At 46.1% G+C, this 24,199-nt stretch overlaps 1 protein-coding gene across 2 annotated transcripts in view; it reads right to left on the minus strand.

Annotated features, from left to right (window-relative positions):
- The window catches only part of S100A16 (S100 calcium binding protein A16), a 28,513-nt gene extending 15,833 nt beyond the window's left edge, over positions 1-12,680 (minus strand). For both annotated transcript variants that reach the window (XM_084824508.1, XM_084824505.1), the window contains exon 1: positions 12,608-12,680. In XM_084824508.1, the coding sequence (XP_084680634.1) occupies positions 12,608-12,614 (7 nt within the window). In that variant the 5' untranslated portion in view covers positions 12,615-12,680. The remainder of the gene's footprint in view (positions 1-12,607) is intronic.
- Between the last annotated feature and the right edge of the window lie 11,519 nt (positions 12,681-24,199).

Raw genomic sequence — 24,199 nt, forward strand, 5'->3', positions numbered from 1 at the left:
ATTCCACTGAAACAATTATCTACCCCAACAAATTTCTGGAATTAGCCCCCTTTTTGTATCCAGTGCCTTTGCTACCACCACTTCCTGACAGCCCTAGGCTGTTACCCAAATAGATTATATGACATATAGTAATGTGACTTTAAGGGCGCAATCCTATGCATACTGGCTGGGGAATGCTGGGAGTTGTAGGACTTTTTTCTGTCTAAACATGCATAGGATTGCACCCTAAATCTGTTAATCCAGGGGTTCTCAAACTTTCCAGCCCCAGAGCCTCCTTGAGAGAGATGGAAGTGACTGGGGGGCCCCTGCCCCCGGTCACAAAATGGCAGCAGTTAGGGGCAGAGTTTGGCATTATCAGCTGGCAATTACTGATATAATTTCATATGGATACCTAACCCCCCTTTGGAAATTGCTAAATTCTTTACTACAGTGATTTCCTCTTTGCAGGGCATTCCGTAACTGTGCTTTCCTCAAATGAATCCAGACATTGGCGCTAGAGGGATCATGTCAGCCTCCCCGTTTCAGGCAGAATTTGCTAATTCAGAGGCTCTGAGTGCGGGACATTTTATTTTAGATTGTTTTCTTCCCGCCTCCCTCCCAACATGCCTCTCATAATATTCTTTCTCATCTGTCATTTCTACTCCCTGTCTCCTTTCACATTTAACTTGTAACCTCTCCCCCATACTGCCAGTTTCTTCCACCCCTCCCTCCCACTGGAGGTACTGGGTGGGTTGCAGTATTGAGGTCCATCTGAAAGTGGGCTGGTGGCCCTGACTCGTGGTCCCTGGCCCACGGTTTGAGAAACACTGAGTAAATCAATTTATGGATACATTTCATACTGTAAATGACTCTTCTGAAGGGGTAAGCACAGGGCCGGCCCTACCGTAAGGCAGAGTGAGGTGACTGCCTCAGGCGGCAGATGTTGACTGTTCTGATAGGGCAGCAAATTGTTAATTATTTACTTATTATCATTATATTTTCACTGCAAGGGATGGGGAGAGGTTTTGTGGGATCTCATGTACTACACGGTTAGGGTCCTCCTCTGAGTGCCTCCTCCAAGGGAAGCTCGGAAGGCAGCAATGAGGGAAAGGGCCTTCTCAGTGGTGGCCCCCATCTGTGGAACTAGTTCCCCGATGAGGGCCATCTGGTGCCAACATTGTTATCTTTTCAGCGCCGGGTTAAGACCTATCTTTTTCCCCAGGCATTTGGCAGCACATGATGAGTTCTAATCAGTCCTGGATGTGTCTTTAGTTAGGACTGACTGTTCAAAGTTGTTTTTAGCTATGCGTTGTTTGTGTATATTGTGCTTTTATGTAAACGGCTTTTAAACTTTTTATATTGTATGTAATGTTTTCGCTTCTGTAAACTGCCCAGAGAGCTTCGGCTATGGGGTGGTATAGAAATGTAATAATAATAATAATGATAGAATAATACAGTAATTTGGCTGGCTTTGGCTACTATGCACCTTGATTTAGATGGGTGGAGATGCATGGGGGTGCCATTCAGGCAGCAACATTTCTTGGGCCAGGCCTGGGAAAACCAAGCTACTCACATGGGCATTCGCTGGAATTTTTCTGGAGCGGGGAGATGCACAGCAATTTGTGTGTGTGTGTGTGTGTGTGTGTGGGTGACTTACTAAGCTTGCAGTCCACTGCTAGGTTCTACTCTAGAGGCAATGCGCAATAGAGTCAGGCACCTTCACAGCAGTTTTCTTTATTTCTACAATACATGTGAAAACACTCACTTCTGTGGAGCTGTGTCAGCTCCAAGGCCAGCACTGAGACATGGGGAGAAGTTTCACTTGGGCCTCCTGCAAGAGCTAAACAGCATAGCAACTTCTCTTAAAGATGTGTGTGTGTGTGTGTGTGTGTGTGTGAGAGAGAGAGAGAGAGAGAGAGAGAGAGAGAGAGAGAGAGAAAGAGAGAGATCACAATAACCTGCTCTAACCCTTAATAAATTGCACTCCTGCTACCATCAGTTTCACAGCCCCCCTGCCTTTCCCTAAAACACCAACACCACTGGACTACACTGCAGGGTTGTCGCACACTACTGTAAGACACATAGACGCACACACAAAATGGAAATAAGAAACACCAGGCTACTTGGCGGGACTTGTGTCACCCACATTTCCTCAGCCACAGCCCTGCCTCCGACAGCAAGGATATAATAATGATGACTTTACCTGCACATATTGTCAAGGTTATTTTAAAATGTTTATAAACTCCCATATTATATCTCTGTCTCCGTCTCTTATCTGACTCAGAAGGATCACAAACTCCTGTCTTTGCTGATCCCTTTGGTTTTTTGGCAGACACATGACTGCCCGAATCCAGCTACAGGAAACTCTCGGATTTCTAAATTGCTTTTTACGAGGCCGTAATTACTTCCTGACAGGGAAGAGACCCTCAAAAGGCTGAAGACACCCAGAAGAGTGAACACACCCAGATAGCGGGTGTGTTAACCATCGCTGTGACTGCATTCGTTGGCTAAAAACGCTACAAGGCAGGAGCGGGCGAGTTTCTCGCAAAATGAATGGGCGGGATAGCGGCTGTGCATCTGGCTTCATGAGAGCTTCGACTATTGGGCGGTATAGAAAATAAATAAATAAATGCGTTTTGGGTTGTGCATGGTGATTTTTCTGCCAAGGGCTACAGACTTGCTTTTTTAAAAAAAGTGAAATCTGGAAATCTGGAGAATCCGCCAGAAATCCGGCCTCCCCTCCCCTTCCAGGTCAACATTGGACCATTTGCATCGCAGCCTCTCTCAACAGAGCTCGATGGAGTCCCAGCGCCAGTTTAATTTCCTGACCTCTCCTGGCTGGGCCTCACCTGCCCGTGTTGCGGGCAACTGGTGAGCCAAGAGAGGCGGCGCAGGTGCGCACAGCCCGAGGCGCTGCTGCTGCTCTCAGGATGGAGCTCCTTTGGGGGGAAGGTGCCTGGTCATGCCACTACCTCTTTGCCCTATGGGGAGGCGCTCCTGTGGTGCTGGCTAAACTCGAGGCCATCCCCCCATCCCGTGTTTCATTTACTGACCTTCCGTCCTGTCCCAAGCCTGACTCATGTGGCTGGAAACTGGAAGCAGAGACAGACGGGGCAGGCACAGCACCGTAGCTCCTGTTGCTGTGCTCAGAATTGACGTCATGGCTGGAATCAGGCGGGGGACAGTTGCACCCCCTTGTCCCCAAGAGCGGATGCCCATGGCTACTGCCTTTGTTTTTTAGATGGTGACGATACGGGACATATTCTCCGGAGAGGCGCACTCTCTTTTTGTCTCTTCTGAACTGGCAACTGCTATGTGACAGTTTTTGTAAGCAGCCTTTTGAGGTTCTTTTAGCTCTCCGGACAATGAGGTTCTTTGACCATGGCTGGCATGGCTTTTCCTTTCTATTTCGATGCTGGCTCATTCGTTTTTCTCGGACTTTAGTGCCATGGTGATTGCCTGGCGTGGGTATTTTTTATGCATTTAAAACGTCTTTTAAGAGCATATATATTTAAAGAGGCCTTCCCTCTTTGATCCCCCATAGGAGGGGAGGCATCTTCAAATTCAACACGTGCCGTCCACAAATATTGCAAATATTTGCATTGAAAATGATTTCAATCAGGGGTGTCGATCCTCTTTCAGCCCGAGGGCTGTATTCCAGTGGTGGGTGGGGCCAAAGGCTAACAGGGAGGAGCCAAAGGCTAAAGGGCGGAGCCAAAACACCAGCCTGTTCCAGCTTAAAGCTCTACCTGCCAGTCACTCAGCCTTATGAGAGGCATTTCAACCTTTTAGAATGGGGTTGGGGGAGCTGCATAAAATCTGGGAAACCATGAAACAAATGGGGACTGGGGAAAAGGGTTGGGGTCAGGGGACGTGATCTGGAGGTTCCTCGCCCCTTTTTAAATGAATCAGATGGCATCTTGGAATCAAACTGAATGGCCCATTTATTTATTTCCTTCCTTCCTTCCTTCCTTCCTTCCTTCCTTCCTTCCTTCCTTCCTTATTTATTTCTATGCCACCCAATAGCTGAAGCTCTCTGGGCAGCTCACAAAAATTAAAACCACAAAGTGCAGCATGAAACGATATCAAATACAAAAGCTTAAAACCACAAAGTAACAGTACGACCAGAATAAATCCTAGCAGCGATGCAGAGATTTAAAATCAGTAGCGTAGTGGCAAATCCAGAAGCGTGGGGTCCCTTCGCGGCAGCCAGAGCAACGCCCCCTCACGGACATGGCCCCTTCTAAGATTGTACAACTTTGTAAGATATACAGCCTTCAGCTGGGATCCCAAAACAGTGCAGCTGAGAGTAAGGCAGGGGTATTTCAATTGGCTGTCTGAGAAAAAATGCAGGGGTGTTAATCTTTTTCATTTAATCAATCACTCGCTCACAAACATTAGGTTTCAAAATACGATACTCTATGGAAGCTTTGCTCTCTCAACTCAGCCTTCATGGACAGATCCTTTCTCATTTAAACAGCCCCCTTGCACACTCCCTTAGCTCCCAACATTACCCATTAGCCCTCCCTAAGCTCCTTCCTTATATCTCTCCCATCCTGCAACAGAAACGTCTACACACACACCCTCCTTTCTCCTCTCCCCCCAACTGATTTTTTTGTGTTGCCCTCTCCTCTGCCAGGGTTTGTTTGCCCAGGTATCTGCCAGCCTTGTGCCAAAAAGTGTAGCTGACAGAGCAGCTTGCATTTGGCAATTCCGCTTACTGTGGAAATTGATGTTCAAGAATTAACAGTGCAATCCGATGGCTGTTTATTTCGAATTAAATTTACAGAGATCTCGGGAAGGCAGCTAAGCCTGTGGTCCTATGCACACTTACCTGGGAGAAAGCCTAACTGGCAACTGAACATAGTGGGACTGACTTCCGAGTAAACATGCATAGGATTGTGTGATAAATCCTAAAAACTGGCACAGACCAGCCACCTGCCCTGCCCCATAAGTAAATAATGGTGGCAGCACCCCGCCCGCCCTGCCCCACTCTCCTGCTGCTGCCGTGGCCAGCAGCGGCAGCCCTGAACGGGTGTTGCAGGAGTCGAGGGCAGGGACGGGTGTGCAGGCATGGAACAGGGACAGGTGGAGAAGACAAGAGCTGAGGAGGAGAATGGGGTGGGGGTGAGAGGAGGCTGCAGAGCTCCCTCGGGCTCCCTCTCTCGCTCGCTCCCTTTGTCTGGCTGGCTCTGCGCAGTAAATAAAAGGCAGCCAAGAGGCAGCCTCCTGCACTCCCTCTGCTCCCTCCTCCTTCCCTAGCAGACTGCGACCCGGCTGGGGGCTGGCTTCAAAAAAGTGCCAGAGCGAAGCCCCAGCGCGGCCTGCCACCACTACACCGCTGTTTGAAATATAGATTTAAAACACCAGAGCTATAAGACTAGGAAGCTAAAATGCTAAAATACTGGGAGAATAAAAAGGTCTTGACCTGGTGCCGGAAGGAATACAATGTAGGTGCCAGGTGAACCTCTCTCAGGAGCTCATTCCACAACAGGGGTGCCACAGCAGAAAAGGCCCTCTTCCTGGTAGCCACCCACCTCACTTCCTTTGGCAGGGGCTCACGGAGAAGGGTCCCTGAAGATGATCTTAGGGTCCAGGCAGGCACATATGGGAGGTGGCAATCCTTCAGATAAACTGGCCCCAAGCTGTGAAGGGCTTTGAATGTTAATACCAGCATCGGGCCTGAAAATGGACTGGCAGCCATTGCAGGCCCGTTCAACTGATGTATTGACTAAGTGCGACAGCCGTATTATTGTATCTGGGTTGCTGGTGTATCTCTCCCCAATACCCACGCACCCCTTTAAAAAGGGAACAAATAGCGAGTCAGCATGAATTGTGCGATTCTCTGCAAATGACACGCAAATGCAGAAACTGGGATTAAGCTCACAGAGTCCAGTCTCTTGACCCTTGCTGCACCCCCTTCCCTGGGAGTAAGCCCCACTGAAATCAACGGGGCTTCCTTCTGAGTCGACATGTATAGGATTGCACAGTTAAGGCAGGATGAGATCAGTGGTTTCTGTAACAGAGCAGAGGGATCGAGCAATTCCCCCCCCCCCAGTGGATGGAGGGAGCGAAGTGAAGCAGCCACAGGTGTGTGAGTTCTTGTCAGGGTGGGCACTGAGCCCATAAAATCCCAGAGTAGTTCTGATTCTGAGGAAGAGGGGTCGCTCCTGGGAGAGGAGCGCACTCATCTTTCCCAGGGCCAACAGCTGACAGAGATTCCTCCCACCGGCATTCCTAGCTTAGATAGGAGTCCCGGGAGTGACAGAGCGCGGGAAGCAGACTTGCTGGATGCGTGACGCCGACGCAGGGAGCGGCGCCAAATGGAGGGCGCGGAAAGGCGGTGTAGTGCCCGGTTGGCACACAAACAACGGTTGCGCCCAGAGGCTCCAAGGGAAAAGGGGAGGGACTCTCCCTAGCCCTTACATTCAGGGTCTGCCAGTGATTCCCTTTCAAACGGGGACCAACTGTTCCAACTTAGGGCATAGGTACTGTGCTGCTCAGATCTAGTTGCTAACAGTAGAGTTGTTAAGTTGTAAAAGAGGAATAAAGCTTTGAAAAGAATCCCTTTGTCTGTGTCTGGACTTGGCTACTGAATTAGACTGAGAGAGGCCTCCAAGGAGCCCTTGACAGTTCTGCAGGCGTCTGTACCGAGCAGAGCAGGTCAAGCGTGAAAGGACTTGCTCGCATCACACCTGTGGGTCCCTCCCTTGGGCATGAACATGACACAGAGCTAATATCTCAGCTCATTTTTACCGACTATTTGCCAAGAGGAGACATTCTGAATCTTTTTTTTTGGATGTGACTTTGTTTGACATCAGCACCGGGACTCCAGTCGAGGTTGTCCCTCTCCTTCCCAAACCTGATGCCGGTCCCGATGTTTTAGGCAACAACTCCCAGCAGTCCTCCTAACCATTGGCCAAGCTGGCTGAGCCAATGGGAGTTAAAATCCCAAACATCTGGAGGGCACCAGGTTGGGGAAGGGTGCTCTTCTAGAATTAGGGGCTCGTCGCATGAAACACTGCGGTGTTCAGGCTCAGGGCTGTCAACAGGAAGCCCTGCCTCATGTAACGACGTAATATAGCTTGTGAAACTCATTTATTTATTTTATTTTATTTATTACATTTCTATACTCATGGCCGCCAGGGCTGGAGAACAGCCACTTGCTCAGATGGCCTCTCTGCGTTGTCTCGAATTTTAGATTTGCATGCTCCTCGGGGCAGAGACCTGTTCGGTTGTATTTTGTAAGGCACCACGCACATCGATGGCGGCAGCTGTTCCAAACCTTGGGTCCCCAGTCTGTATGGCCAATAATCAGGGATGATAGGAGTTGCAGTCATAGAATCATAGACCATCGAGTCCACCCCCCTGCTCAGTGCAGGAATCCAAGTCAGAGTAACCCTGACAGATGACTGTCCAGCCTCATCTTGATTGCCTCCAGTGTGGGAGAGCCCCCCACCTCCCTAGTCCGACATCACCTGGGGCCCCATGGTTGGGAACCACTGCACTATATGAAGGAGAAGAAATTTCATGGGGGAGAGGTTTATTGGGAGCTCTTCACCATAGAACCTCCATGTTCAGAGGCAGTCTGTCTCTGAATAACCACTGTTGTGGCAGGGGCCAACAAGGGAAAGGCCCTGCTTGTGAGTTCCAGGAAGCCTCTTTCTAGCAGGCCCCTCTTGAAATAGCTGGACTAATTGGCCCAGTTCCTTCTCTCTAACCCAAAGCTTCACCCCCACCCCCCACTCCAATCCTGGGTATGCAGGAGTCCTCTCTCCTCAAAGGGAGGAGGGAACGGCACTCTGCACATGTTAAAAGCACCTTCCTCTTTATTAGTACGAATCCACATATCCCAGAGCATGGTTCCAATGCTGCAGGCCAGCCTCTCATCCAGGTCACGGCATGTAAGCATGGCAGCGGGCTTCTTCGCTCTGCTGCCAAAGTCCAGTTTCCTATTTAGAGCTTGCCAGCATCTTTCAATTTTTAACCAGGGGGCTGGCATCTGATGGCCTAGATTTCTTTGTGCTGCGGAAGGAGCATTTCAATGACTGCGTCTAATTCAGTCGTCGCAGTTTACAAAGTTGGGAGCACATCCGCTGAGTCCCAAAGCTGACCTTCCCTTCTGGGGCGTACACCTGATCTGAAACAATGGCATTTTATTTATTTTTTTACACAAGGTGGATAATTCTTGCTTATTGTCCTAGGGCTCAAGACCAAACAGGCTGGGGCAAGTTAAGAACATAAGAAGAGCCATGCTGAATTAAACCAAAGGTGTGTCTAGTCTAGCATTCTTTCTGTTCCCACAGTGGCCAGCCAGCTGCCTGTGGGAAATGCACAAGCAGGACATGAGTGCAACAGCACCCTCCCACCCATGTTCCCCAGCAACTGGTTCTCAGAGGCATACTGCCTCCAGTAATGGAGGTAATACATAGCCATTTTGACTAGTAGCCATTGATAGCCTTCTCCTCTAGGAATCAGTCTAACCCCCTTCTAAAGCCATCCAAAGTGGTGGCCATCGCTACATCTTGTGGTAGCAAATTCCATGGTTTGACTCTGCACTGTGTGAAGACGTCCTTCCTTTGATCTGTCCTGAAGCTCCCACCAATCAGCTTCATGGGATGGCCCCCCAGTGGGTTCTAGTATTAGGAGAGAGGGAGTGTAGTGGCTAGAGTGTTGGAATGGGTCTTGGGAGGTCTGGGTTCTAGTCCCCACTCGGCCGTGAAGCTCACTGGGTGACTTTGGGCCAGTCACAGACTCAGCACAACCCACCTCCCTGGGTCGTTGTTGTGAGGATAAAATGGCAGCAGCGGATGATAATGTAAGCTGCCTTGGGTTCCTTGTAAGAGGAAAAAAGGCGGGATATAAATGCAATACATAAATACATAAATACATAAAAAATGTCTCCCTCTCTACTTTCTCCACACCAGGCATAATTTGTACCTGGGATTTACAGAATCTATAATATCTCCCCTGCCTTGCTTTCTTTCTACGCTAAACCGTCTTGTATAAGTTCTGTGCCTACCAACCTATCTGTTGATCTATGTCCCATCCTTTTTTAATATTAAATTTATTTAAAAATGTATTTGCCACTTTCCCATTATTGGCACTCAAGGCAGCTTCAAAAAATACAAAGAAATCATTGATGAGTTAATGAGTCAAAAGCAGAAACTAAAAAAAAGGGGGTATTTTAAAAAAACATGATGCAATGAACCATCAAAACAGCAGCAGGAGATGATGAAACTTGGGACAAGTTTCAGCTTGATCTGCCAGATTCAAACAGCATTTGAACAGAAAGCATGAGCTCCTAATCCAGTTGCTAACAGTAGCAGCCTAAGAACCAAGTAGGACATATCTGGGGATAGTGTTTGAAAGACACAGAGCCACCATGGAGAAGGCCTTGTCTCTGTACTTGTATGAATCCTGCATCTGTTTCCATTTGGGTTGCTCGCTTGAGCTGGAATGAAATTTTCATGTAACTTCCAAAGCTTGGCGTCTTTTCAGGTGCAAAGGAATATTAGGCACAGACCTCCATCCCACAATCAAAATAAGTGGCACAGTTAACCATTCTAAGGAAGGATCCAACATGATGCCCATCCTCCAGGAAGTAACACCAGAAATAGAGCCTTGAGCAAAGTTTCTTATGTCTTGGCTCCCACTGTCTGTAAATTGGGTCTTAGAAACACCTAGGGGTGGATCAATCTGTCAACTTTGTTTTGTTCCCATTTCTCAGTTTTCCAATCTTAAGTTTGGTTTGTCCCCAACTATGAGATTTTTTGTTAAGTTCACTTAAGAGCCAGGTTAAGAATACTGATCACAAGGGACCCCATGAACTACACACAGTATTATAAATACAGGTCTACCTCTCAGCTCCTATAGATCAGAGAATCTAATGCAAAACTCTCAAAGTGACTGGTAGAGCTGCACAAACTAAGACCTGGCAAAAGGCAACCCAATTAATACCCATTTTGACTGTGGCTAAGAGATAAGTGATTAGTATAACCCGGGCTGATCTGCTCCAGAATCACCCAGAGATCATCTCCCAGTTTACAGATGAGGAACACTGAGGTTAAGAGATGAGCCAGCCCTGGCAGAGATATATGTTTGTTTTTTAACCCAAAATGTTCAATTGTATTTGCTGTTGTCAAAATCTTGGGAGTCAGGAACCCTTGCCAGTCTATCGGTAGATCCCTGTTGACCTTCTGACCACCACTAGAATAGATAAGGGGGGCTGGGCACACTTCAGGCTTGTGAGATCTACTGTGTATCTTACTAGATCCCCTGAGATCCACCAGCCAGAGTCCACTGCAAGAGAGACACCCTCAGAATTAAAGAATTCCGAGTTGTTTTGAGTGCCAGAACTGAATGGAGCTCACGGCCTTTCTACACAAATATCTACTTTCTTCATTTCTGCAGTACAGCTTAGGACTGGGGGGGGGGGGATTATTTTATAAATAATTGGGATTCTGAGATCCTTGCTGATGTACTGCAAATTGCCCGGATGTCCACCAGTAGATCTTGATCTACCTTCTACCCACCCCTGGTATAAACAATACTGAACTAGAAGAACCAAAGGTCCAACTGGTTATATGGCTGCTTCCTAAGTTGAAGAGGGGCTGTAACCCAGTGGAGGTTCCTATGTTTTGCACACAGAAGGTCTCAGGTTCAATCCCCACATCTGCTTTGGGGGCCTCCCAGAGTATCCATGGGGAATGACCCAAAGCAACGTCCCATTTCTAAAAGGATCTCATTTGGATGGCTAAATCAATGGGTTGGATCCAGACCTAGTTGGTTGCACTTAGGCCCCATTGAAACCAACATAAAAAAAAAGTTAGTGACAGACGAACTCAGGTCTTGTGGATTTCAGTGGGACCAACGTGTGAGTAATTTGCTCTGGAATGGATCTGACCCCATCAAAAATGTTTTAAAAAACAAAACAAGCTACATCAGCAGCACAGCTGATTTCAATTGTCCCACTTAGAAATGCCAGAGAGAATACAAAATGTCATCACTGGGCACCTTTGTTCTGACAACGATCTGATCTTGACGGGGTTTCTGTGAGCAGTTTGGTCCCCACCACAGTGAAAGAGTTTGCCTTGAGCCTCACAAGGTTTTTACAACATGCAGCGAAGTGGGACTATGGATGAACTTCCCCACAACATCTCAAGAAAAAAGGAAAGCTGGGAAGATCCTTCTGTTTCTTAGCCTTGCAGTCCTATACCCATTAAACTGGGGTGTAGGGATGGATGAATCTTTCAATTTCGATTTCTCTCCATTTCTCAATTTTCCAATCTTAAGTTCAGTTCTCCTTGAACTTTGAGAATTCCTCTAGGCTTTCATTTCGTTCATCCCAGACTTTGAGATTTATTATTTTTTTAAGTTCGCATGAGAATTCATAAGCATTTTTGTGCATGTTTCTGCAAATACATTTGGGGAGAGGGATGGAGCTCAGTGGTGCTTTCAAAGCAGAAGGTTCCCAGTTCAATCCTCTACATTTCCAGGTAGGGCTAGGGAAAAAATCATTTCTGAAACTCCAGAGAGCCGTCACTGCCAGTCAGCATCGAAAGTATTGGGCTAGATGGACCAAGGATCTGACACGGCAGCTTCCTATGCTCTTATTTTTGTATGCATTTTGCTTAATATACAGTTTTTTCCACAAAATCTTCCTAATATAATGCATTTTAATGTTAATTTCCTTAATATACACATTCATGTTTCCAGATTTTGATCAGAGAACTCTTTTACAAAATTCGGACAATTGTGAATTTCGGAAGAGGCCTGAGTTTCAGTCCACTTACTGGTTCAAAGGTTTTGTATGCATTTTGCTTAGTATACACAGTTTTTGCAAGCAATTTTCTGAATATAATAAATTTTAATGTTACTTTCCTTAATATACACATTCTTGTCTCCAGATTTTGATCAGGGAACTCTTACAAAATTTGGACAATTGCAAATTTCAGAAGATGCCTGAGTTTCGGTCCGCACAGTGGTTTGAAAGTACAAACTTAAATCCATTCATGTTCAGATGTGAACTCAAATGTCTTCCCCATCCCTCCTTGGGAGGAAGCACTATTGAACTCGATCTGATCCAGCAAGCAAGTGCGTTTCTGAAGTTCCTAAGCAAGCATTACAGTATCATTGCTCATAGATTTAGTTAGGCCTCAGCTGTGAAAGAGCCAAGTATGCGCCCTCACTTTGTGCAAATTGAAGACGCATCGGTGGGCTACAGGAATCAGAAGTGAAAAACTGGCTATACCAGCAAGGCCCAAGTTAACCCATCCCTGTTATACAACAGAGATAAGACCTGGTGGTCTGTGAAGGCTGTGGAAATCCCTTCCACGGGCATGTACTCTTTCCCTACTTTGGAATTCTCTCCCTGCACCCCCCCCCGGCCATCGTTTGTTCCAGATGTTTTTCGTTGACAGGTTAGCTTAACGAAGGGAGTTTTTATCGGCAGGACTTGCAGGGGCATGCTCTACCACTTGGCACACTTCCAGCTGCATTCCAGGCTGCGTGCCACCAAATTGAAACGACCCCTGAGGAGTGCCCTCTTCAGGGTAGCCCCTTCCCACCCATCCAGTAGACGAACGCGCACGGACACAGCAAACTCCGTGTCTCCTTTCTCCCTTACCTTGCATGTTTGTTGTGTGTGGTGTCTCTGTGTGTGTGTTCTTTCTTCCAAAGACCTCTGCGCCCGTCTGTCTGTCTCTTTCTGTCTCCTCCTGGCTTTACAGGACTTAGCAATATGAGATATGGCACCTCCTACTTCTTGCGTTTACCCAATGTCTGTGTCATGAGGCCGGCCATGCCTTCCTTTTAAAGAGGATTATTCTCCCAACTCTTTTAGAGGGAGGCTGTCACTCTTTGGGGCGTTCCACAACTCACCTGGGCATTCAGTTGCAAAATCAGTTGCAGAATCCTGTCCGTTGGCTGTCGTTGTCTTCCTGCCGGTGATGCAGAGAATCACCCACGCTCTGCACTGGTGTGTAAGGCCCAAGGTATGGATACACAGAGCAGCTAGGATGGATTCAATCCATGTTCTATTTTCACTGGGTATCCTGCCTTTAAGCAATCCCAGATGAGACAGATGGTACCCCGCAGCACCAGCTTTCAATGTTTGGCTCCAATTGTCCATGTGGGTGGGCTTCCTGAAAGCATCTGCCTGGCTTTGTGGGAAACCGGTTGCTGGATTTAGATCCAACTTCCCCAAGATAGATGCCCTCCAGGTGTTTGTTGGACTGCAGCTTCCATCGTTCATGACCATTGGCCATGCTGGATGAGGCTGAGGGGAGTTGTAGGCCAAAACAGCTGGAAGGATGGCTGATTTAGAAAGGCAAGTAAAGGGAGACATGGTAGAGGTGTACAAAATGATGCCTGGTGCGGAGAAAGTAGAGAGGGAGACATTTCCTCCTCACCCATAATACCAGAACCCAGTGGGGTCATCCCATGAAGTTCATTGGTGGGAGATTCAGGGCAGATTGAAGGAAGGACTTGTTCACACAGTGCATAGTTAAACTGTGGAATTTGCTACCACAAAATATAGTGATGGCCACCAACTTGGATGGCTTTAAATGGGGGTTAATCAAATTAAGGGAGGAGAAGGCTCTGATCCAGCATGGCTCTTCTTATGCTCTTATGGACCAGGCAGCAAGGCTTAGCCTATGCTCGTAAGTTCTTCACACACAACTAGAATGGAACTGGAAGTTTGCAGTTGCAAAGGTCCTTTGAAATTCAGAGGAGGGGTGAAATTTGGGCCCTGAAATTTGGAGGCCACCTTCAGGATTATGCAGAAGAACTGAGAGTCTGCATGGTACAGCTTAAAGGTGACAGTGTGGGAAATTTGAAGCTGGCAGATGGCAGCAGTGGAGGCAGGAAGAGCACTAGTGAGTTTTGCACCTCCCACTATTGCAATTCCTCCCCAAATTCCTCCCCCCAAAAGTGGCCCCCACTTTTGTCACCCGTGAACCACAAAATGTAGGGGTGCATTTCAGTTCAGCCTTGGTTCCAACAAAATAGCGTGCAGCAGCCATTAGATCGTGGCAGGACCGGACAGTTGCTGAGGCCCGTTAGTACTAACGGGGCTACTGACTAAGAGTCAGAGATGCTGTTATGGCTCTTCCTTGGCATGGGATTCAGCCCCCAAAGAGAGCGCTGTCCTATCCTGCCACTTTCCTGACAGGACAACCGTGGAATCTGAGGGGATGTAAATGTAATAAATACATTCCGCTTGATTCTGCTGAATGTATACACTGGCCCATAATTTACGCCCCACCCCCAAATCACAGAACATATATTTATTTATTTATTTATTGGATTTATACCCCGCCTTTCTCCCTCTCGCAAGGAACTCAAGGCGGCTTACATTATCCTCCTCCTCACCGTTGTATCCTCACAACAACAACCCTGTGAGGTAGGTTGGGCTGAGAGTCTGTGACTGGCCCAAAGTCACCCAGTGAGCTTCCATGGCCAAGTGGGGACTAGAACCCGGATCTCCCGGCTCCCAGTCCGTCACTCTCACCACTACACTACACTGGCTCTCCAATACATATTATTTTAAAAGAGTATGTACTCAGTAACCAATATGGGGTAGCAGCAGGCATTAAATTCCAGATGCCATCTTGGCTCCGCCCATGACGGCCAGATTACTCCAGGCTCCACCCTGGATTCGTCTTGGCTCCACCTACCCGAGCGCCATCCCACTGGGCTTGCCCATGGCAGCCCATGTTAATCTGGAGTGTAACTCCAAAGTTAGCAACCCCACCTAAAACACTGCTAGCCAATTTATAAAGTTGGTTTCTTTCTTTCTTTCTTTCTTTCTTTCAATTAATGAGTTTTTTGAACTTCTCTATTCTATTAGAAAATAACGTAGCTTACAAAATATCTAAACACATGTTGTGAACATAGGCAGCAATCACAGAACACCCCCCCCATATATACACACACACACACACACACACACATATATATATATATATATATATATATATGCTGCCTATTCACTACGGGCCAGTTTAAGTTTTACAAAGGTTTACAAAGGTTTAAGGTTTACAAAACCCTACACAACTTGGGACCAGGATACCTGAGAGAGCGCCTTCTCTCTTATCTCTGCCTCACTGGGGTCATTGGAGGGCTTGCTCCTAGTGGTTCCCACATGGACCTATGCCCCACTTGGAGTCCACCAGGAGAAGAGCCTTCAGCATGGTGGCCCCCTTTCTTTGGAATTCTCTGCCCCTGGAGGTCAGGCAGCCAGCAACACTGCTGTTTCCGGCGCCTCCTGAAAACAGCACTCTTCCAGGAGGCATTCCTTAATTGACCAGACACGGTTTCTATTGGTATTCTGTTTTTAAAATAGCATACTTTTAATCTGGTGTTTTAATCTTTTTATCCTCTTACTGTTTTATTTCTTGTGTTCACTGCTCCAAAATCTGTCCTAGATATGGAGCGGTATACAAATATTGTGTGTGAGTGTGTGTGTATATATATATATATATATATATATATATATATATATTCACAGTGGCAATAGGATGAAAACTCTTTGACAGCATTGTCCTGTAAAATCTAAAACTTAAATTTACTCAGAAGTATGTCTGTTGAATTCAGTGAGACTTAACTCCCCAATAAGTGGGTCTAGGATGGCAGCAGCATCAACATCTCCAGAAACAACCAATGCCCAATGTCCACCACAATGTGAGAAGAGAGAGGTCTTGGAAGAAGAGGCCATTCTTACAGTTTCAGAGCCACCACCAAAAAGACTCCATCTCATATACCTGCCCACTGAGTCTGTAATGGTGGGTGGGATACAGAGCACATCTTCTGGAGCCAATCTTTATAGGGATGGACAAATCTTTCAATTTTGGTTTCTCTCCATATCTCATTTTTCCAGTCTTAAGTTAGGCTCACCCCCAACTTTGATTTTTTGTTTTTAAGTTCCCATAAAAAATTATAAGCATCATTGTGTGCATTGCCCCTAATACATGCATTTTTGTATACATGTTTGCCCAATATTCACGTTTTTCAAGCAATTTTCCTAATATAATATCTTTTTGAACATTATTTTCCCTAACATATGCATTTTTGTACTAAGTATTTGATTAGGGAACTCCCTTGCAAAATTCGGAGAAGGGCCAGTTTTGAGGGATAACTGAGTTTCTCTCCCATCCCTAAATCTTAGACGTGGGCAGGTTCATAAGGGAGAAGGCAGTTTTGGAGCCATACCTAGGCTCTGGGGGCAAGAAAGATGAATACCAGCATGCTGGATTGAGCCCAGAAGCAAACAGGAAGCTGACAAGCAAAGGGATGGATGTTCCTGATCTCGTCTGATCTCGGAAGCTGAGTACTTAGATGGGAGACCGCCTGGGAATCAGGCTTCCTGCACTGAGCAGGGGGTTGGACTTGATGGTCTTGGAGGCCCCTTCCAACCCTAGGATTCTATGATTCTAAGGTGGCATAAGCTTGGATTTGTGTGCTATGTCTCCAGTCAAGAGTCAAAACTCTTCCTGCTGCTGGAAAATGAAAATGAGGTACGCTGTAGATGGATGGTTTCTGAAAATGTTGGAAGTGGCCCTTGATGAAAAACTAACATAACCACACATAACATGCCACATTTTAGAGGTGTTTCCAAAACTCTTCAAAGGCAGCCCTTAAGGCTGAGAGTTTAGAGCTTTATGATAATCCTGATCATGCTTTACTTGGGATGCTTGGCAAATTCGGTCATTGCAAATTCAAATCGAACTGACCCGGTCTGTAGGTATCCATGGTTTTTCATCTTTCTCGAATGTTCTGACACATACAGAACGTTTCATTTCAGAGGAAATAGCTTTATTTAAATGCAAATTTTCATGGGGGTTATGTTTCATCACCCCAGAATTAACAAATGTATGCAGAAAAAGGACAGAACAGCTTTACAGGTGAAAACACTGGAAAGTGACAAGGACAGGAAATTGATTAATTTGCCCATCAGGAAACACAACTACAGCACAAATAACTGGTTTTAATTTTTGTGAACCGCCCAGAGAGCTTCGGCTATTGGGCGGTATAGAAATGAAATAAATAAACAAACAAACAAACAAACTACAGCATGAATGAGCTCAGTCAAAGATCTGATGGAATTCTTTTGTTCCAATTTAAGGAACAAATTATTTCATGACTGGATGAAACATTATTAGGGCTGATTAAAGACAGCTTGGCAAACTCATAGTTTTAACCAATGACTCAATGCAATGATAAGCTATAAATATGTTTGCAAATATTGCAATCGTTCTGAGGAAAGAAGCAGGTTTTTTGTTTTTAATTTGTTGGAAGCACATGGTGTGGAAGGAGCCCTCTTATTAGAAGAGACATTTCTGCTGTGTATGAGAGGAGAAATGATAAGCTAGCTCAAAAAGGGGAGGGAGGAAGAAGAATTTTCTCTTTGTTTTTAAATGATGTTATGCCTGTTTCACAATAGGCACCGTTTCTCGGTGGTGGGCCCACAATTATGGAACTCCCTTCAGATGAATTTACACTTGGCCTCTTGAATACAGGCCTTTCCAACTGAAAACGTATCTCTTCATAGCTGCCTTTCTTTAATAGTGTAAGTAGCTTGTGTGTCTGAAAGCAGCTTTTTCTCATAGTAGCTGTACAGCTATCTGATATGCCTAATTTATCTTGTACCATTCATTTTCAATACATTATTTAGTGAGGCTTGACCTTAAAAAGTGGCTTACAGAGACTTGGATAGATGGATGGATGAATGAAATAAGATGCCACCTGTGTGTGTGTTTTTTAAGTAATTGCATTAAAAATCACTAGCTTTAAAAAACAAAACCCTGCTGCTCAATTCATTGGGTCAACTACTTCATAGAATCGTAGAATATTCATTGTTAATCAATTTGTCTAACCAAGGGGTGTGGAACCTCATAACCCTGGGCCAAATCTGGCCCTTTTGGAAAACCAATCCAGTCTTCTGGGGTTCTCAGATGGCCACACCCCTTTTCCCCAGTTGCCAATCTAACCGATTCGTCAATTCAACGTTGCAGCGGCGGCCTGAAATATCCTATTGTGCAAAGTGTGGGATTTCTCATATCAATCTGCCACAGGGAATAGGTCACATCGTGAATCATGGTGGTGTGTGTGCGTTGTTGCTTCCGTCTGGCTGGCAGAGACAGGCTCGGTGTCATAACTGTGTTGGGCTTCCACACCTAGAAGCAGAGCAAGGTGTTTCTTATGGCAGCTGGCCATGCCTTTGTTCTCAAATCTTCTTTGTAACAGAGAACCCTAATCCAAACCTAATCAGACACCTTGTTGTTGAAAGAGATGCTTTTCCTCCAAGCACATCAGGAAATCCTTTTATATAGCATCCAAGCGGAGTAAAAAAAACACAACCTGATAAGTTCACCAAGGTGACATATCAGGGTGGTAAGAGGGTCAGTTCCATCCATTTCCATTACTTCTGTAGTGTCTCACAGTGGATTCTCTGCTGTTAGTTTTGCTGTGGATTCTCTGCGGTTGGTATAGCAGTGGATTCTCTGATGTTTAGTTTATCTGTCTCTCCTTAATTGTTGTCATCTTGGGTCATTTCAGACAATATGTGTTCATGTTTGTAGTGGTGGCTTTCTTCTACTCACCTTATGTCTCCGGGATGGATTGGGTGAAGAGAACCTAATTACAGACTCAAAGATTTGAGCTACAATCATAGGAAAAAGGGGGGAATTACACAGTACAGCTTTCACAATGCTGGAGGGGGAGGGAGTGTCAGACGTCTGAAATCTCCTTAATGTCAAATGTTCCCTGATTGTAGAGAGGTAGCATGTTATGGCAAAGGTTCTGACATAGTCTTGTCCCTGATATGCAAGTTTTATGTAGACAGGAAATATTAAAAAATTATGAGAGAGCTTGATGTGTCCATGGAGAACAGTCAACTCAAACATGGGGAGAGGGACAAAAATGGCTTGTCATATTTGGAGGCAATTTTTTGAGGGGACAAAATTTTTGAAGATTTCATGGGGGGTGGGTTTACCATTGACAGCAGTGATTTTTTAATTTCTCTCAGCCAAGATCTCTCCTTCTGTGACACCAGTTGGTGAGCACAGTTCTTATTCCAGAATGCCCTGCCCACAGCATCGTTCCAAAGACTTCTGGGAGAAAAATGGCAGCTGACAGAAAAAAATGGTGCCATCATTCCTTGTGACAGCTGCCATTCTCCCCCTGCCCCCCCCACCAACTCTGAATGCCCCAGAAAGGTAAGCCACACAAACCCTCCCCAAAATTAGCCCACTCCAAAATTTGCCAAAATTTTGAAGGGATAGCAAATGGGAGGAGGTTATTTTTGTTCGCCAGCTGAAAATGTAATAAACACGTAATAATAGGCCCACCCACCTTATGAGTGGACTGTACCACATGCTTCCTTTTTTAAAAGTATAGATCAGCTCCTTCCCTTAAGCATATGAAGATTAGCTGGAGGGCAGTATGATGCAGGGGTTACAGTGTTAGGTTCTTAGGCGCGGGAGAGCCGCGTCACTTAGGAACTCCGTGGGTGGCCCAGCTCTCCACCAACCTTGTCTCGAAAGATCTCAGGGCAGATAAAGAAGAGTACAGTCATAAAACAATTTGCATGCTGAACAGTGCTGCAGAATGATAAATGGCCATTGGTTTGAGCCTCAGAATGTGGATGCCTTGGATTCCATCTCTAAAAATATGCATGGTATGAAATATTTTTTATTGTTACTGCTATTGCTGACCCATCAAACCAGCACCCGTCCATTTGAAGGCTTCCCAAACCTTGGCTCCAACCTACGTCCTGTGGCAGGCAGTTCCGTAGTTTAATTGCCACGTTGTCCAATTTCAAAGGCATTTCCTTTTCATAAGGCTGGAATGTGCCACCATCTGCTCATCACACCAACTCATCAGTCGTGAAAGACAGCAGATGACATCTGCCTGAAGGAGATGGAAATGTGGATTTTTAAGCAGCAGGAAATGCACAGGCGAAAACAAACAAAAGGAAAACATTTTGGGTGGGCGGTCTGGAAATCTTTGTCCCTTGCAAAATTTGTAAGAACAAATAACCCCTCCCTGAAACAGCAGCATATAACTGCAATTACCATCTTTGATTAATCAAAAGGAGTCATATTGTGTATATATCAATATCCATATTAAGGGCTGGTTTTAAGAGTTTCTCCAGTGAGATCTGTGGCCAGATTTGGCAGGTAGGGGTGCAAAGGTGGTGGTGGGGGAACTGCCTCTCCGGCTTACTTCTTTCTGCCGCCACCTCCAGTTGCACAGTGGTGATGGCAGGTCTTATCTTGCAGTCTCTCAGCTGGGGGTTGTAATCCCCCCACACATCATTCCCAGGGAGCAATGCTACATAATGACATAATGATATTCCCAGGGGAATTCTGGGAAATGAAAACGGCAGCCGCCACCATCGGTAGCTTCACAATGATGACAGGACAGCTTATCCTGCCATCTGCCAGCTGGGGGTTGTAATCCCCACCGCACCGCCCATAATTCCCTGGGAGCAATGCTACATATAATGACATTCCCAGGGGAATTCTGGGAAATAAAAATGGCAGTCACTACCATTGGTAGTTTCACAATGATGACAGCACAGCTTATCCTGCCGTCTGCCAGCTGGGGGTTGTAATCCCCCCCCACTGCCCATAATTCCCTGGGAGCAATGCTACATATAATGACATTCCCAGGGGAATTCTGGGAAATAAAAAGGGCAGTCATCGGGAAGAGCCTCCAGTGCAGGAAAAGCCACCCTTTCACCGCATTTCATTCCCCTGTAAAAAGTTCTCTTCCCCCCACCTCCAGCTGTCTGTGAATGGAGCAGTGAAAATAGCGGGAGTGTTTTGGATTAATCCAAATATATAGTGTGGGAGTGGGCCAGCTGGTGCCCTCTAGATGTTTTGGACTGCATCTGCCATCCAGCATGGCCAAACATAAGGCATTATTGGGGGCTGTTGTAGTCCAAATCTTCTGGAGGGCAACCTCATGGGCAAGGATATAAAGACTCAGAGAGAAACAGAGCCGGCCCTACCATTCGGCCAAGTGAGTCGATTACCTTAGACCACTGATGCTCAGAGGGGACAGCAAGATGTTGGAAGAGGGAGGCGTTTGTCACACAGCGAGCCTGTGGTGCCTTCCGGGGAAGGGGAGGCTGTCCACCAATGGCCAGCATGGAAGGAAGACCCAACTGCCAGTCCAGTTAGCTCTTGTGCATGGAACAGGAGGGGCCGCCATTTTGTTCTTCACCTCAAGCAGCAAAACGTCTTGGGCCAGCCCTGGATAGAGGTGGGCGACTCTGTGAGTTTCACTTTCTCCTGCGTCTAAATTTTTTACATCGCAAGGTCTTTCTCCGAATATGAAGAACGTCCCAAAATTTGGTAAATGCTTATCAAAAAGCAAACCGGGATGAAATGATCGGCCATCTGCGCTGGCCAAATTCAAGTGGTACAGCTGTTCTCAGTATGGAGAGGGCCATGAGGTGCCTGCCTGCCAGGCGGCTGTTAAAGATGTGCTGGGACCTGTAATTCCTGACTAAGATGGTTGAATACACAGGGATTCAAACCCAGACTTTTAAGAACTGAGCACTCCAAGTCCTCCTGGGTCTGGAAGGATGAATCTGTGAGTTTCGGTTTCTCTTGCTTTCAGGTTTTTTTTATGTCTCAAGTTCTTTTTGTCCCATACATGGAGATCTCTGCAAATTTTGACCAATTCCTATCAAAACTGAACAGAAATGAGATTCTCAACCATCCCCAGCCCTGGAGAAAAGGGGGGCGTGGAGGGTTTTGAAGGCAGTGGCCAGCTGTTTTTGCTGGATCTTGGAACAGACAACAAGCCAGAGGACAGTGGGGTGGGTTAGGGTATTTTTAGAAATGTGATGTTTTTAATGTAGTATTTTATTGTTTTAAATTGTTCTTGTACATCGCCCAGAGTGGCTGAGTGACCAGCCAGATGGGCGATTAATAAATTTAATAAATAAATAAATAAAATAAAAATTTGTGGGGTGTGTGTGTGGGGGGGGGTGCCATGTGGTCAGAATATTGAGGGAGGTGGATTTTTTGGGCGAGACAAAAGGCATCTGTCACTATGGATTATCTCAGCTTCCCCCCCCCCGGGGGGGGCTGCTCCAAACCCTAGTGATGAAGTCACCTCGATAAACAAATAATGGAGTGGGAAGATTATTAACATCACCAAGGAGGTGCCCCCTCAAAAAGCTCCTTGGAATGTGCAAAGGAACAACCCAAACTGATTCATCATCGTATTTTATCAGTTGTCCTCCCTCGTGACCCAGCAGGATTCTTCTCTAAACATTCCTGAAATATCTGTTTTCCTTCCAAAGATGAAATATGATACCATGACAAGAAGTGGGGGGAAACCTGTTTGAAGAGATTAGGAAAGGGGTTGCAACTCCCAAAGAGTAAGTCAGCGCCTTTGCACAAGAGGTTCCAGGGTTGCTTCAGGTTTCTGTGCACATATCTGAGCAGCTAGATCATGCCTGTTTCTTCGAAGTGGAAAGCAAACCCAGGTGTTGGGCTCCTGTTAAGTAAGAACACGATGGAAGGATGGAAGAGAACGTTGCCTTACCGGATCTGTATCATCCCACACGTCTGATTCCACATTCCAAAACTGGCCAGAGAGAGGCCTTTGGGAAGCCTACAAGCAAGGCGAGAATGCTGGAGATATTTGTATTATTCAAATGTAGACTGCCTCTTAACAATGAAGTTCAACATAACTATCGTATCATATCTACTAAGAGTGAGCTGTCCTTCTGTAGCCAAAACAGCATCATCCAGGCACAAGAGGGAGGTATCAACCAAATCAGAGAACCCCTAGGGTTTGCAAAAGAACATGAATATCATCATCATTACCATCATCAATAATAAATGTTGTTGTTGTTGTTGTTATTTTAGGGGAAACACCAAAGGGAGGGGGTGACCCCAGAACAAAGCTGGTTCAGATTGTCACGTTCATGCCCTGCGTCCTGGGGTCCATAAGCACTTGGGAAACAGAACATGCGGCTAATTCAAACTCCCCCAACAGGACACCCTTCAGATATATTGGACTGCAACTCCCATTGTCCTCAGCCATTGGGCTGTTGGCTGGGGTGATGGGATCTGGAGTCCAAGACATCTGGCAGCCACCATGTTGAGGAAAGCCAAACTAGATGAAACTTGGTCTGATCCAGTCCAAGCAGTTCTTAATGTTTTCAGGTCCTGAGGGCCTCAGGAGAACATAGGGAGAGGTTCAGAGGGTGGCAACAAGGGAGAGGGCCTTCTCGGTGGCGGCCCCCCAAATACAGAATGATCTGCCAACATTGTTCTCTTTGCAGTGCCAGGTTAAAACTGCTCTCTTCTCTCAGGCATTTAGCAGCATATACTGAGTTCTTAATCAGGTCCTGGATTGTCTTTGATTGTTTGTTTAAAAATGGTTTTTAGATATATGTTGTCTCCGTGTGTGCTGTCGATTTATATGTTTTTATGTAAATGGTTTTGCACTTTATATAATGTATTTTAAATGGTTTTTAATTTTTGTGAATTGCCCAGAGATCTTGGAGGTTTTGCCTGGAGCCAAAATGACACCGTCAACATTTTTCTGAGAAAATGTCTGAGATTTTTCTTTTTCTCACCCTCACCACACCCCTTAGAACAGGGGTGCTGAACTGTAGACCCACAGGCCAAATCTAGCCCACCTAGGCTAAATTTGACTTTCCACAGTTCCCCAGATAGCATTCTCCATTCCCCTGGCTCCACCCTTTCCCATCGACCACCAATCCTTACGTGGTTTCCTGGCTTTCTCATGGTTTTTCTCCTATTCCCCATTTCCCTCCACTTTCGACAGTGCCTCAGAACGGTGATAGGTCTTGGGCATTGTGGAGGATACAAGAAGGCCACCTGGCTGCCAGCACGGTTGCTTGCAAAACAAAACCAAAAACCTTAGCGAGGGAAGGCGGAGAAACAACCTGTCTCCTGCCATTGCTGAGGGCAAGCCCCGCGCTTGAGAAATGGTTGAAGAATTTCTCCTCCCACTGGAGATATTTGGTGAAATGTCTCCCCGCACCCACCCAATTTCACTGCCTGCATATAGGGTGGAGAATATCAAGAGGCCATTTGTACTGGGGTCGAGGAGAAATTCATTCAGTTCACATTTTAATGCAAACTTACCTAATTTCACCCTTTTGAACCAACGCACGGATCGAAACTCAGTTATCCCTTGAAATTCGCACCTCTCTGAATTT

This window comes from Heloderma suspectum, chromosome 17 (genome assembly GCF_057233095.1).
Source record: "Heloderma suspectum isolate Gila_16-S chromosome 17, 16-S_ref, whole genome shotgun sequence".
NCBI lineage: Eukaryota > Metazoa > Chordata > Lepidosauria > Squamata > Helodermatidae > Heloderma > Heloderma suspectum.